Source organism: Plasmodium inui (assembly GCF_000524495.1).
Source record: "Plasmodium inui San Antonio 1 unplaced genomic scaffold supercont1.1, whole genome shotgun sequence".
Classification (NCBI taxonomy): domain Eukaryota; phylum Apicomplexa; class Aconoidasida; order Haemosporida; family Plasmodiidae; genus Plasmodium; species Plasmodium inui.
In genome coordinates this window covers 748,235-763,375 of record NW_008481835.1, presented here as the reverse complement: position 1 = coordinate 763,375, position 15,141 = coordinate 748,235, and the positions used below count along the sequence as shown (strand labels likewise).

Here is a 15,141-nt window from a genome sequence, read left to right as displayed (position 1 = left end):
AACTACCCGTTCGCTCCTTTTACCGGGAGTCCAACTGGGAAGGAAGCCAAATGGGGGAGACGAAGCCCCAATGTAGTACACTCCTCCTGCCTGGCTAGTAGCTGCGTACGATTTTAGAGACGTAGGGTTTATCACTCCGCTGAAGGATCCACCTGATCACACATGGAGAGCAAAGAAGAGGAACCCAAAATGAACACAGAAAAATGAACGTACTCTTTTGGATCCTCCTTCTAATATTACACTGTTCCTACGGGAGAAGCACCTCCTTGAGGGTAGCCCCCAAAGGAATGGCAGCCTTCTTGAGGACAGTCCCGAAGAAAAATAACTTAACGAAGAACTCTCGAGTTTACAATAATGTAATGCAATTGGAAGTAGCGAAGTAGCGGCCGGTGTGTTCTGAGCCCTCCGAGGGGTATCACCACCGTTGTGAGATCTTCAACACGTTTCTTTTTCCTACCAGCGCTCTGACCTCTGCAACACATTTATTCCTTTTTTATCTCTTTACCCATCCCAAGCTAGAGAAAGTCAACACACATATAAAAGACCTGGACATTTTAAACAAGTGGAAGGAAAACTACCACCTGCGAATCATTCTGAATTCGTATTTTTCGGACCACCTGCAGAAGGCTGTCTTAAATGTGAAGGAGAAAATCAGCCAATTCCCGCAGTTTATCATTGCTGGCCCGATTCCGCAGAAGACCATAAAGAAGAGGTGATTCGAATAGGGGCGCAACATTGTCTCCGCCATCTCGCCATCTTTCCCTGCTCCCCTTTGTGTCGAATTGCCGACAAACAGACACAAATTTGCCACCACATGTATCGCTCAGCTCAGTAGTCCCCCTCCCCTCTCCACAGATTCACCTTCCTGAGATCGCCCCACGTGGACAAGGACAGCAGGGAGCAATTCGAAATAAAGCAGTACGGATGCAAATTGGATATTTTCCTAAACAGCTCCATCAGCTTGAAGAACAACGAGTGTAAGTGACGCCGGGTGACGAAGCGAGGTCGCGTGCAGTAGGAGAAAGAATATCCACTCTCTCTTGCGTGTCACCCAAGGGGAATATCAAATCCTTGGAGCAGACAACACAGGCAGTTGGATGAGTATCCCTCCATTTGTGTGTATAATTACCCCTATTAAACACCGCACCATCCTTATTTTACCCGTTTCCCCTGTCCAGTCACCAACTTCCTATCCGTGAAGCTACCCCGGTTCGTGGGCTTCGAATACTATTTCGAAGAAAATTACAAAGGCCTCAAAAAGGAGGAAGTGAAAAATTTAAAAAAAAAAAAATACGTCAGCAAATACTACACAAATTTGCTGAACGGCAAGGAGAAGAAAAAGATTGTTGAGTTGTTGTTGGAAAATTCAAAATACATGAATGTGATGCTGCCTAGAAGCTTTTACGATTTGTACAAATTCCCCCTACATATATTGCAACATTATTACAGAAAGTGAGGAGAAGGAAAATTAGTCTATAATGATGTCGTTCGATATGCGTTCCCATCGGAGGACCGCTTCACCACACGGTGCTTCGCTACGACGATATAATAATTTGCTCAACGTTGTGTACAAATTAACTTCCTCCCCTTTTTTTTTTTTTTTTTTGCAGAACGATGGAGAAGAAGAAGTGGTATCATGAGAATGAAGACTTGATGAAGAAGATCGAGTCTCTTTCTTTTGACTAAGTTCGGTTGGCAGAGAAAATGGAGTGCGAAACGGTTAACTGGTTGACTCGGTCACGTGGGCAGTCTGTCCTTCCTTTGCCATTTGGCTTCCCACTTTCTTCAATTTCGAACCTTCTACTTTGTTCCCCATGGGTGTGTCCCTTGTGAAGAAAAAGAAGCAGCCTCAGCCTTGGCCTTATCCTTAGCCGCACTACGAACTCCTTATTTACTATGCCTGCACTGTGATTTGTTGAAGCCCCATGCTGCTACGCCATGCAACGAGCAAACATGGAGAACAAAGCACAGGGGGAAATAAAAGAAAAAACATCGCATATATGCACGGAAATTTATTTATTTTTTTTAGTTTACACTCTATCACGTAGGCAGCGTGGCATCTTCATTTGCGCCTTCTCACACGTCAGCGTCAATTTCAACGACAACGTTTTTGTTTTTTTTTTTTTTGCCAACTTCACCGCTCCACCCACGTGTGTGAAAAAAACTCTCTCCCTTTCCTTATCTGTTGCGTAGGGCCTGGGGCGGACACCTACGCACCCTTCTGAGCCCCCCCCCCAAGTGGGAAATAATTTTATTTTTACTCTTATTTGACACGTCCAAAGGGGGCGCCCTCCAAGCTACTCCCTCGAAAGGGATGCCCGCACAATGAAGGGGGATACCCAGACGAATTACCACTTCTCCGTAAAGAACGTAAATTTCTTCAAAAGTGCCTTGGCTCTTCTGAGCGTAGATGACAGCAAAAGTAACTCGCTTGTGAGGAGAAGTACAGGCAGCCAAGGGGAAGTGGAAAATTGTATTCTCTTTAATCTCCTTGGTGACGGGTTAATGTTACGGAGCTGGTCTAAGTGCAAACAGATATATTGTTTTATGTTCCTCGATTCGGACTGCTTTACGAGCTACAACATTTTCGATCAGGGGGGTGGCCATGGGGAGAAGGATGCGGATAGGTACCCGGAGAAGGGTCGGAGAAGAGGAAGTGACAGCTCCATAGGACAGAAGAATGGCCCATGTGGGTGTCCTCATTCAAGTGGCTTCTCCGAAGGTTCATGCAGCAGATGCCAGACCCCGAGGATGAAAAAACGTTGCAAAAGGGAAGATGAACACACGTATAGCGAGGAAGACAACCAGAGCCACGAAGATGATACGAACAGCGTAAATTCAGATAATTTGTACACTACCCATGCGATAAACATGGAGTGTAACGCTTTGATCAAACTGAAGGCCGTGTCTCCACTAAAGGTTAAACCTACGGAGAGTAATAAAACAGAACATCCAAATGAGGACGAGTATTTTATTCGAAAAAAGGTATATGAAAAAATCGATGACGAGGATAGAAACAACAAAATGGAATTTCTCGTATGTCAGTACGAATTACTCAGAGCTGTGGAATTTTTGGACCCTATTCTTTTAAACATCAAATTTGATTACGCTAATCGCCAGTTGATTTTGCACCTCACTGATGAAGATGGGGACACGTCTGAGACCTTCGTCAGAATCATTGTAGACTACTACCATGAGATGAGCAAGTTAGAAAAATACACCTTTCTACAAAATGATTATAATTTCTTTTCCATCCTCTCCACCACTTTTTCCTTTTACCTCGACTATTTAATTAAGAGCACCGATGAGTACATTACTTTTTATATAACGGAATATGCCAACGATAGCACCACGGTGCTTAAAATGGTATAATGCTGAGGGGGGGGGGGAAAGTCCATGCGCTGAAGGGACGTTCGTTGGGAAGACGAAAATAGCGAAGTCACGCTTGTTACTAGCCTTTTTCAAGTTAAAGCTAGCCTGTGAAGCTGGTCCTCCCTCCATCGGCCCACTGCACACCGGAAGGTGGCCTTTATCCCCTAAATCACACACCTATGCACATGCTACCCTGTGTTAACTTACCCCACTTTCTTACTCCGCAGGAAACGAAAAATAAGAATTACCAACGGTCCGTGCAGCTCATGCCCAAGGAGAACTTCCAACATTTTAAGAGCTCAAAAAGTCAAATGTATGCCGATGGAAGGAGAGTGCGCAGAAATATGTCCCGTGTAATTACTCACGTGTAGACACCTAGATAGGCAACTTCCCACCCATATGTTGACCTGACCCCCTTTCGCAGATTCAAGTACCGGATAAGAGACTTAGCCAAAATTAACCAGGCTCTCAGTAACGCGAAAAAGAAAAGAAATGAAACAGAACTGAAAAAAAAAATGAAACAAAACTGAAAAAGAAAATGTGAATAAGAAAATTCCCTGCTAACATTATCACCTCTCACCATCCCAAACCCGCACACACGTGACACTCCGCCCCCCTTTCCACCTCGGAAGAAATAAGTTCCCACCTCAGAATGGATTTCCAGGAAAACGGCCTGCTGCGCTTTCAGTTTACCCTCAAGTAAGTGAAGTGCGAGGACTGCCCGATGTAGTATTCTGTGAGCAGATATGCTCTCCCATGTGTTGTCTCCCACTTGTTGGTCTCTCCCATTTCTGGCGCACGCCCCCAGAAGGTCTCCTAAAAATTGTCTTTTTTTTGTGAAACGGATGAGAGGTGTCATCTATGCCCATTGCTTATTCCTTCAGAAGAGAAGCGCGCCCGTTTGGTAATTCACTTATCTGCATATTCCGTGTACTCAATTTTTCTATCTTTTTTTTTTTTTTTTTTTTTTGCAAGGGAATACAACATGAACGGAACGCATTTGTGTTACTTCTTACAACCCCTGACTGATATGACTCTTCTCAATTTTGCGTAACGCCGTAAATGTGGCGATGCACAGGGAAAATCAAAATAACGAAAAAAGAACTATTTTGTTACTTGCAGTAGGACTCTGTATGCGTTGCCATACCCCACCTTCTGTGCCCACCCGCACGGTCAGTCAGGGACACTCCCTTGTCGCGGCTTTGAGCGTTTCACAATAAATTGACCAAATTGACCAAATTGGCGAAAATGACAGAAATGACAGAAATGCAGAACGGAAAAGTAGAGAAAGAAAAAGGAAAACACCTACTTCGCAAATGCTAAACGTGCACACGGAAATGTGTACATGACATGTGAAGAAAAAAAAAAAGGGGTTTATAAAAAGTGCCAAAATGGGATTTTCGCCAATCCGTTCGTTTATTCACTTTTTTTTTTTTTTTTTTTTCTTTTTTTTCCAAATGGTATGCACATTGGAGGCGTCCACACAGTAACGCCATTTCCCCGTCCCAAATTTATTTTCCCTTTTTTGTGAACATTTAAAATAGTTCCTTTTTTGGAACCTTATCCTGTGTACTCAATTTTGGGGACAAGAGGGGAAAAAAAAAAAATAAAACAAAACGAAACAAATCAGCCGACTTGAGTGAAACTCCAAAAAAGTGTCGCCATTTGTTCTACACACTGTTAAAATGCTTTTTTTAACGAAGGAGTTGTGCTGCTGAGAGTTTTTTTCTTCGCTCGTATAGGCCCACCGATTTACTCCGCCGCTTTAAGCCTACGCTTTACCTCGCCGCTGTTCCATCCCGTCCATTCACTTAAATATGACTACGCGAGTGAAAAAATGAAAGATCAATTGAAAAACAAATCCGAAGAGTACCAGAAGCTGCTCCTATCAGGTACGTCGGCTAGCGAATCAGTATATACCTTTTTGCCCCCCTGCCTGGACAAGACATAATTGTCCCTATCAACAAGTGGACAATTTGAAAATTCCCCTTTTTATTTCTCCCCCCCTCCCCCGATACTGCAGCGTCCATAAGGAGAGAGGCAAAACAAAATGAAGAAAATAAAAAGGCGAAAAAGCAACAATGTGGCAACAATGACAATAATGATTTTATCATATACATGGAATTTAAATTTGAGAATTTAATCCTTTCTAGGTATCTATTTGAGATCAGGTAATTTGGAGAGAGGGTGTGTAAGGGGGGTTGTGCCATGGGGCAATCCCGTTTCTGGGACAACTTGGGTTTTGCGATTTTGCCACACCGCTGCGATACCGCTGCGATACCGCTGCGATACCGCTGCCATACCGCTTCCATAGCGCTGCGACACCGCTCCCACACCGATGCCACGGCATCGCCTCCCCCCCGCAGGGACGAGTTGGGGACGCCGATCCGGAACAGCGTGCAGATAACGAGGTTCATCATCATGCGGAGCGAAAACCACATCATGGGCACGTGCGTATCGGACAGAATCATCCTCTGCTACAGGAACGACAAGGAGACCACGACAATACTGCGCACGCTCAAGGAGGAGTTAAGAAAAAACTATTCCATATGTTTAACCGATGAAGGGAACAAAGATACAAACGGGAATGAGATAGATAAAGCACTCCTCTCATACATCATCCAATTTACTCTCGTATGTAAGTATGTAGAATGTGGCAAGTGGGTTCACATATGGGACAATATGGATACCATCATTGAGTCCAAGTTTTGTGGAAATAATTCCAGTAAATATTTTAACTGCATAGGCTTTAAGTTTCACATTTTAAATACCAATTACAGGGTAGCTAGCCCAAAAAGAGATTGCATACATTTCGTGCAAATGCACTTAAAGGTTATGTTAAGTATGTATAAAGTTCTTCCCCTGGTGGAAGAGCAGATGTGCGAAAATATGTTCGTGTATTGCCTACCTCGATGCTCCATGAGAGCTACCATTTTAGATGTTCTGGACACTTCCGATGCAAAAGTGGAGGAACAAAATTTCAACTACCAGGATTACTGGCTCAACGTACACGGTTATGTGTTAAATCAAAATGCTCTCAAAAAAATAGTCAAAGTGAGGCTCTACAAAGGGGTATTTAATTACCCCCAAGGGGTTCTCCTAAGGGACAATATATACAAATTAAACATAGCCGTAAAGAATGACCCTTTTTTTTACGTCTGCAATTTTTTGAGTACTTTTGAGTTATTAAAAAGGGCAGAGATAAAATTGCTGAGGTTTTCCGAATGTGATGAAGGGGGGAAAAATCTCTACGACGATCTTCTCCCACCTCAGAATAGCAAAAGAATAAGAAAGGAACAAAGCGATAATCAGGATGACTCCGAATTTTATGCCAAACTGAATCGAATCTGTAAACACCAATTTGAAGGGAACAATTTCTCTCCATACCTTTCGCAGTCAAATAAACTGCAAAGAACATATGACAATTCGTACCAGCTGTATGGGAATACTTTAACTACCACCTCCGGTGTGTCGATAAATTTGGATTTTTCCAAAAACAAGAAAAGTGGCAGCGGCGAGAGGGACTCTTCCAGGAGAGACTTGGACGCCTTTCTGAAGAAGTCTGCGCAGGACTACTACGCGAGAGAAGTGGATCTCCAACAGGGGATCATTCATCATCAGCGGCGACATGGCCCAATTCAACATGAGACGCAACACCACGCCGTTCCTTATGAGGCGCGACACCCCCCCGTCCCTTATGAGCCTCTCCCCAAACCCGACTACCGCGCAAGAAATGCTAATCCCCGCCGCACAGATGACCTGATTCACAAAACCACACAACAGGGCACCACCGTAGTGCCCACCACGGATCACTCAAACTGCCACGCAGAGACCAAAAGGGCACAACTTGGCCAAGCTTACACGGTGGGGAATCAGAACCAAGGTAACCAATTGGACAAATACCTCCACAACGTTGCAAAGAGTTACACCTCCGTGGAGGGAAAAAACAATCCCGATCATATGGCCGAGGCTAACATTTTCGAAAGCGTAAACCCACAGATCATATTTTCCAAAGAATTTGAGAACTTTCTGGACAATCTAGACGAAGCTGCGCTGTACCAGGAGCAGCCCCTTCTACCCCCAGTGAATTTTGACCAACGGGAAGGGAAGCGGCCCAATTTTCCCATAACGACTCCACCATTCGGCCAAATGGGAAACCGCACGCAGGTCAAGAAGACGCATAAAATGACGTAGGTGCCGCTAAGGATGGAAAAATTAAATTGCCTCCAACGCAGCAACGGGGAGCAAGCGTGCCAGCATTGTTAAGGCCAATGCTTTTCTTCCATTTGGGGATGCATGCAGGGATAATAAGTATATATCTCGTGCAAAAGTGGCACTTCCATTATGTGACAGTTAGCTTATGCTAATTGTAAGTTATTTATTTTTTTATTTTCTTTTCTTGTACGGAAAATGTAATTTTTCTTTCCTTCCCGGATAGATATGAGTTTCGCTTCGCTTTTTTTCTTTTTTTTTTTTTTTTTTGTTTCTTCTGCAAATGAAAAGGGACCGATTTTGCATCCCATCGGTCTGTTTGAGTAGCAATTTTTTTTCTTCTTTTTTTGGTTTACGCTAATGTAGCACTTTTTAATTAACAGTGTATACTATAATTAAACGGGTTTAACAGAACGGTTCAGCTGCGAACAAGCTAAGTCGTCTTACACGGAAGCGGCGTACAGCCATTGGGGAATGAAGAGTGCAGCGGAGAACGGTATAATATTATATATATACTTCTTTCTCAACATATGAAAGAGGCCACTTCAAAATTGAAGAATCGCCTATTATTATGCCCATTCATTGAGCAGCAGGGGGCCGTTCTGCAAACTCGAATTTCTTTTCCACCACGATGCTTATACCCTCATCAGAGTTTATTATTGAAGGTATAGAAGCGCGTACGACGTCACTATACTGCCTTTCGGCGCATATTGATGTGGTAATTTTAACCCTTTTGTGAGAGGGGCTGAGTTATATAGGCATATATTATATGACCTGTTAAGAAGCGAGTTGTAATTTTGTGGCAAGATGAGAGTTATTACATGCAGGGGAAAGAAGACTACTTTGAGGGAATAGCGGCCAATTTTTCCAAACTGTTTTGCATACATCACGAATGTTGCTATACCCCTTAGGGTAAAAACGAATCGCGGTGACCTCGAGAAGGATATCCATTTGAGAGAGTCACCTCCCTCACCCCCCTTGACTGAGTCTCTCCACCTTCTTGTCGCTTGCCAGTTGTGACAAACAACTTCCAGTGGAAGAAAAAGACGCAGCCATAAAAGGAGACAAAACAAGGGAAGAAAAAAACAAACAAACCGCTATCCCCCCCCAACACGCTGAGTACAAAATGCGTAAACTGAAATACCATGAGCAGAAGCTGCTCAAAAAGGTGAACCTCTACGACTGGAAGAGGACCCGAAATGTGCGCGAGGTCAAAGTTCTGAGGAAGTACGTAATTCAAAACAGAGAGGACTACACAAAGTACAATAAAATATGTGGCTATATAACCAAGTTAGTTTCCAAATTGAGATTATTACCAGACAATGATGAATTTCGGATCAAAATGACAAGTGAGCTTCTGGACAAGCTGTACGACATGGGGGTAATAAATTGCAAATCCAGTTTAGCTGAGTGTGAGAAAATCTCGGTCTCCGCTTTCTGTAGAAGGAGATTAGCTGTAATTTTGTTCAGGCAAAAATTCGTTCAGACCATACAGCTAGCCATTACGTACATTCAGCACGGAAATGTACGGGTGGGAAATAACGTAATTAACAATCCAGCTTTTCATATTAACAGAAATTTAGAAGACCATATTAAGTGGGCGGATGGGTCCAAAATTGTAAAGCACATACAGAGGCATCAGAACAATCGCGATGACTATGAGCTCCTTGGCAATTGACCCGACAGAATGGGATGGAGGAGGTTCGAAGCGGGATGAACTTGCGGAAAAAAAGCGAAGTTTATGAGAAATTTTTTTTTTTTTTTTTGTGATGTCCCTATGGCATGTTATAAAATATCTGTATATGTTTTATAATGGTGTTTATCATTCGGAACTTTCCGTGTCCTTTGGACATGGCCATATTTATGTTTCCCTTTTTTTCTTTTTAATCCCATCTGTTTGTAAACCCAACTTCCATTTTTCGTACACACCGTTTGGTTAAGATATTTTTTAGAAGGAGTAAAATGGGGCATCATGCCAGTGCAGCCTCGCTTGGGGAGAAATTCCCCCATGGAACTATTGTCTCCTTTGCTTGACAAATGGGAAAAAAAAAAAAAACTTAAAAATGGCGAACAACGTACAATTGCATGTATATATATGTATACCACTCTCCCTGGTATTTCTTCATTTTTTTCCTTTTCCGACATGGCAACGAATTGTTATTATATCCTGCGCTGTGTTACGCCTGGGTGGTGTCACGAGAGAAACAACATCCGTCTTTTTTTTAAAAACCACAAAAAAGGGGAAGGGAAAAAACGAATGGCAAAAATGTTCACCATTTAAGCGGCTGAAACTTTACATTTAATACAAAAGGACGCTCATTTTTTGACCTCATCGAGTTCACTTCTTTTCATATTTGGCGTGACAAAAATGACAGGTGTTGCCATACACAGCTGGAAGGCGGTACTTTGTTAGCAGCGCTAAGTAAAGCATCTTCGTGACCGTAAGATTTTTGCGGCACCTTCTTTTCCCCTCCCCCCTACTAAACGTCACAAAAATGGGAGCATAAAAAAGTTCAGCAAAGAGAAGAGCACATAAATTGAACCATATAGAATGACATAAAAAAGGGGAAAAAAAAACAACAAAAAGAAACGGACTCCTCAACTTGTGCGGTTAAATTTATGCAGTTCGCGTTGGGTCAACAAAGTTTTTCTCTGTTGTTTGTTTGTTTGCTGTTTTTTTGTTTTTTTTCCGTTTCAACTGCGCACCACCGCGGTGTTTCCCAAAGCATCGAATTGTTAGTAAATTGATCGAAAAAATATTCCTACATTTGAAATATTTATAAAATCACCATTTAATTTTAACTGGTGCGAAAAAACGATATTTTTTATTTCTTCACCAAAGGGGCATTTTAAAAATACCAAACCCGGTACCATTTGTACGTAATTATACAAGATATATGGCGCGGTTTCTTTTTTCTGTACGTACAATTTTACAAAAGGATAAAAAAAGAAGAAAAACGTTTTACCCGTTTTTGCAAAAATATTTAACAATGCACGACATGTAAAAATATAATATGAGAAAAAAAAAAATTTCGTCAAAAGGGGGCAATTTTTCCTTTCGTCAAAAAAAAAATAGCCCTAAAGAATTAAAAAAAATACAATACAAATATTGTAACGAATTATAACGTATACAAATCCCCCTCGTAAAAATTGCATCCCTCGCAACTGCCCAGCAAGCGATTTATTTATGTAAAATTATTTACCTGATTACTTAATTATTTGCTTAATTATTTCCTTAAAATTATTCACATATTTATTTACTTAATTATCTATTTATTTCCTTTTAACCGATCCTCTTAACAAACGGCCGCTTTTTTTTCTTACCCTTTTTACCAAAATGGAAAAGTCCAAGCTAGCCAAAGTTGAAAAAGTTTTGGGAAGAACTGGAAGCAGAGGAGGAGTCATACAAGTCAGGGCCCAATTTATGGGTGATACCGAATTGTCAGGAAGATTTCTGATCAGAAATGTTAAGGGCCCAGTGAGAGAAGGAGATATTTTAGCCTTACTCGAAACGGAAAGAGAAGCAAGAAGATTACGATGATCATTCGACGCTGAGAAGAGGAGGAAGGAAGGGGTGTTATGTGTTTTGCGAACGGAGGGGAGGAAGAAATCCGGACCATGGAAGGGAGAAGGACCAATGTCAGTATGATCTACGTGAGGAGGGCAGAAATGATTCTATTTATGGCCTTAATTGCAGCATGCCTAACCATCCGGCACGCATCATCGCTGTGTTGTAAAGAGCGGAAAAAGCATATATACCCCCCCCTCCAAATTGTAAAACTGATAAAAGGATGAAGCCACACCACATGTATATATATGCGCAGAATGAACTTAGGTCCAGTCGTTAATTTTATATACCCTTCTCTGCATCCCTTTCCCCTCCTTTTCATTTATCATATGTTTACGTGAATGCATCACCTCCTTTTTCTTCTCCTGGAGCATTTTAAACAGCGGCATGGGGGTGTAGACCCTCGCACGCATCGCCAGTCATACATAAGTGAACGCACGGATGTATATCTGCACGTATATGTGCACGTATATATCCACCTATATATGCACCTATATCTGCACGTATATCCCTGCGCCCCCGTTTTTTTCCTACACCGCCTCAACAGGGGAACCACGCGAAAAAACACCTTTTCAAACCGAAAGAAATAAAAAAGAAAGCTTTACACATATATACGTATGTATCCCCTCACGGGGCACTGCGCCGCGTTGACGCGTCCACTCCTTCAAAGTACCAATTAGTGGCAAGCCGTTTCAGTGAGTTGAAATGGGCACGACGGGCAAGGCGAAAGAATAGGACAGTTCTCCTCTTAAGGTTCAGGGTTTAGGGAAAATGCAGACGTGTGTAATCGCACAGATGAGTAGTCCCACAAAGGAGTAATCCAACAAACGAGTAGTCCAAACCGCGGAGAAGAACGAACCTCGACGCGAGTACAAACTGACGGATGTACCTTCTCTTTGCCGCGCATACGGCACAACTCCACCACGGTCTCTTCTCAACTTTTGGGCTGCGTCCATTTTAAGTTAAGGCGACCGGGGGGCTTCTTCTTTCCCGTGATCTGCAAAGGGGAAAGGCGGACGGGAAGCATTGTTTCGAATTCTTCCGCAGAGGTGTGTAAGGTGGAAGCATTTCCCCATACGTATTTATTTATTTACCCAATCACAGTTGCGAAAGGGTGGTTCCGAAAAAAGAAGGATCACCCCTAGGAAGCCACCGGACGAAGCTCCGCCCTGCCGCGTGGGAACACCTACCTCATATAACTTCTTGTATGTATTCGGGTCGGAAAAGATAGTTGTGTGAATGATGGAGTCTTTGAGGAATTCTTTCACGTTTAGGGTTTCTTCATTCTTTTCCACAATTTTGACAAAAACGCCTTTGTCGAAGAGGACTGCAGTGGGTGGGGGTGGGTGTATATATATGTATGTGTGCATGTGAATGGAGGTGAGTTTAAAAAAAAAAAAAAAAAAAAAATATCAGTTATGACCTCTTCCGAGGGGAAGTCGGATGATTGAACGAGGACCCCATCCCTAGACCATGCCGCTCCCATACGTACCTTTTGTTTGATTCCCCTGGGGACTAATCTCTAAAAACTCGCCGTCCATATTGTTATCTTTAAATATACCACAGAGTATGCGTCCGTCCTTATTGATGAGCCTACCCTTCCCGTGTTTCTTCCCTCCAGAATAGTTCCCCTCGTAAATAGCGTAATTCGGGTTGTTGTTCCATTTGTAGTACCCTTCGCCGTGAAACAATCCTTTCTCGAAATTCCCCACGTAAATGTCTCCATTTTTAAATTCATACCTTCCATTTTGAGATAAATAACCATCTTTAATATGTCCAAGGGCATGATCACCATTTGCAAAAAAAAATTCCACTTCTCCTACCTCCTCATCATCCTGGAATGAGCAAACATATTTAGTCTTCTCTGGAGTGATAATGGTTCCTTTTCCTTCCCTTTTATTATTTACGAACTCTCCTTCGAAGATAAATCCGTCTGCTGTTTTGTACACTCCATGTCCATGTCTTTTATCTTTTACCCAATCTCCTTCGTATGTATTATTTTCCGCGTCTTTCCATTTTCCCTTTCCTTCCTTTTTGCCGTCAAGAAATTCTCCCTCGTATTGGTCCCCATTTGCGTACTCCAGTAGCCCCCGTCCGTGCAGGCGATTGTTCTGCAGCGTTGAGAGGAAGAGAAGGGGGAGCACACGAGCAGATATGCACGTATGCCTGTGCCGATGCGTGCGCGTGCCCCTGTACGTGTATGCCTGTGCGCACGCCCGTTTGGCTCTCCTCCAGGGGCAGCCACGGGGGATGAGGCCTGGGCTTCTCACACTTCCATTGCAAATCCGCACAGCTCATACCTTCGTAGTACCCGTGTACACTGAGCCGTCGCTCAGCGTGAGGGTAACCGTGGGGAGGTCTTCGTACGGATTCCCCTCATCCCGGGTGTCATCCTCTGTCTGGTCAACGATTACCTTCTTAGGGCTTCCTACCTTTATTGCATTCTTAGTGCAACACCTCATTGTGAAGATCGAAAAAAATTGCCTCGATTTGTTCGCGCAGGTTAAGAGGCATAATTAGCGCGTAAAAAAGCTACACTGGAGCGGTTATATGTATATATATATATATATATATATGTATATATGTGCGTGCATATGCACGTGCGCGCGATCTGCTTAACGGTGACCGGGAGAGGCAGAACAATTCGAACGAGCCTCTGTTACACCGTCGCAGGGCGTCCACGCAGATCTGCCCTTCTCACAGAATTTTCGTCAAACGGTTTCGCGAACAGAAAAGTGACAAGGATGGCTAAGAAGTTGTAGTGTGCGTCAAATGAATGCTATGCTTCGCTGCCAAAGGTGGAGAATAGGAAAAAAAAAAAAACACACACACGTACACATGCGCAGAAACAAAGGAACAAACGAACAAACAGACACAAATGCATCTGTACACATATGCGAACGTAAATCGTAAAAACTCGCGCAACGTACGCATCCGCTGTGCGCACAAAAAAACGGAAACGTGTCAATACAAGGGCGAACGCGCCAATATATACATTATAGCAACGTTAGGGGAGCAACTGCCAAATTGTGGAGTAAATGTGAAGGCAATTTGCGCTAGTGTGTTACACGCGTGTACACTGGCGCACAGGGCTGTACAACATTTTTTTACGCGGCATGATCCCAGGGACACCTCAGGTGGCCTGCTTTATCTCCCCCCTTTTCACACTTCCCATTCATCATGCGAACCCGTAAAAGTGTAAAAAAAATTAAATTCACATAAAAGAGGCATTTTCGTTATTGTAAAGTTACGTCAACATGTAAAAGAAAAAATTATCCACGCGGGAGAAATGTTTCACATTGAGAAACTCTTTTTTTTTTTTTTTTTTTTTCATTTTATGGGAAATTTGTTGCAATATTTGATCGGCCCTTTCAAATGTAGAACGGAGGAGAGAGCAACCCTTTGGGGATCTCCCTTGTCATATTTCCCACTTTTGCGCTGTCGCTTGGAAAATTGCTAAGGTGTACATGCGTGTAGGAAGTAGGTACACCTGTACTATTGGAGGGAATGCGCACATGTACCAATTGGTGGAATCCTCCCGTGTGTCATTTGGGAGGGGGCAGGCTTCGATTCCACTAACGAATACTCACATGTAGGAAGCCACTTCCAGGTTCGAAGCCCCTCTCAGGCGAATGTCACGTCATTGTTCCCCTTCGGTTTTAAAAATTTTCCTTGCCAAGTGACCAACCGCAAGGAAAGCAATGACCCGCCGCCATGAAAGCAGCTGTGTCGGCCGCCTATAGCAAAACAGATTTCTCATAAGGAAGATGCCCCATTTGGAACATTTCCCAACAAAAGGGAATGTTACACGAATGTAAACCAATGTTACACGTTTGTCCACACGTGACAAAAAATTCTTGCACGCATGTCTAAGCATCTCACTATACATGAGAGTCAGCCTGGACGCGCATCCCACAACGTGACATCTTGCGCAACGGGAGGGGCTATACCATTTCAGTTCCAGTTATTAAATATATCTTTGCTAAAAA

General features: G+C 43.0%; 6 protein-coding genes across 6 annotated transcripts; 5 read left to right on the top strand and 1 right to left on the bottom strand.

Moving 5' to 3' along the window:
* Nucleotides 1-203: 203 nt before the first annotated feature.
* On the top strand, nt 204-1,686 carry C922_00174 (hypothetical protein; the record flags this gene model as incomplete). Its single annotated transcript, XM_008815791.1, has 5 exons — nt 204-356; nt 516-712; nt 856-977; nt 1,179-1,452; nt 1,611-1,686. 5 exons carry the CDS (start codon nt 204-206, stop codon nt 1,684-1,686), a joined length of 822 nt encoding a protein of 273 aa, XP_008814013.1.
* A 639-nt stretch (nt 1,687-2,325) lies between these two features.
* Nucleotides 2,326-3,902, top strand: C922_00173 (hypothetical protein; the record flags this gene model as incomplete). Its single annotated transcript, XM_008815790.1, has 3 exons — nt 2,326-3,366; nt 3,600-3,685; nt 3,797-3,902. 3 exons carry the CDS (start codon nt 2,326-2,328, stop codon nt 3,900-3,902), a joined length of 1,233 nt encoding a protein of 410 aa, XP_008814012.1.
* A 1,307-nt stretch (nt 3,903-5,209) lies between these two features.
* C922_00172 (hypothetical protein) lies at nt 5,210-7,566 on the top strand (the record flags this gene model as incomplete). Its single annotated transcript, XM_008815789.1, has 3 exons — nt 5,210-5,264; nt 5,396-5,543; nt 5,739-7,566. 3 exons carry the CDS (start codon nt 5,210-5,212, stop codon nt 7,564-7,566), a joined length of 2,031 nt encoding a protein of 676 aa, XP_008814011.1.
* A 1,144-nt stretch (nt 7,567-8,710) lies between these two features.
* C922_00171 (hypothetical protein) lies at nt 8,711-9,262 on the top strand (the record flags this gene model as incomplete). The annotated part of the gene is made up of 1 exon (XM_008815788.1): nt 8,711-9,262. One exon carries the CDS (start codon nt 8,711-8,713, stop codon nt 9,260-9,262), a length of 552 nt encoding a protein of 183 aa, XP_008814010.1.
* Nucleotides 9,263-10,921: 1,659 nt separating this feature from the next.
* Nucleotides 10,922-11,125, top strand: C922_00170 (30S ribosomal protein S28e; the record flags this gene model as incomplete). Its single annotated transcript, XM_008815787.1, has 1 exon — nt 10,922-11,125. One exon carries the CDS (start codon nt 10,922-10,924, stop codon nt 11,123-11,125), a length of 204 nt encoding a protein of 67 aa, XP_008814009.1.
* Nucleotides 11,126-12,086: 961 nt separating this feature from the next.
* Nucleotides 12,087-13,614, bottom strand: C922_00169 (hypothetical protein; the record flags this gene model as incomplete). The annotated part of the gene is made up of 4 exons (XM_008815786.1): nt 12,087-12,149; nt 12,343-12,479; nt 12,645-13,263; nt 13,453-13,614. The coding sequence occupies 4 exons, from the start codon at nt 13,612-13,614 to the stop codon at nt 12,087-12,089; spliced, it is 981 nt and encodes a 326-aa protein (XP_008814008.1).
* Between the last annotated feature and the right edge of the window lie 1,527 nt (nt 13,615-15,141).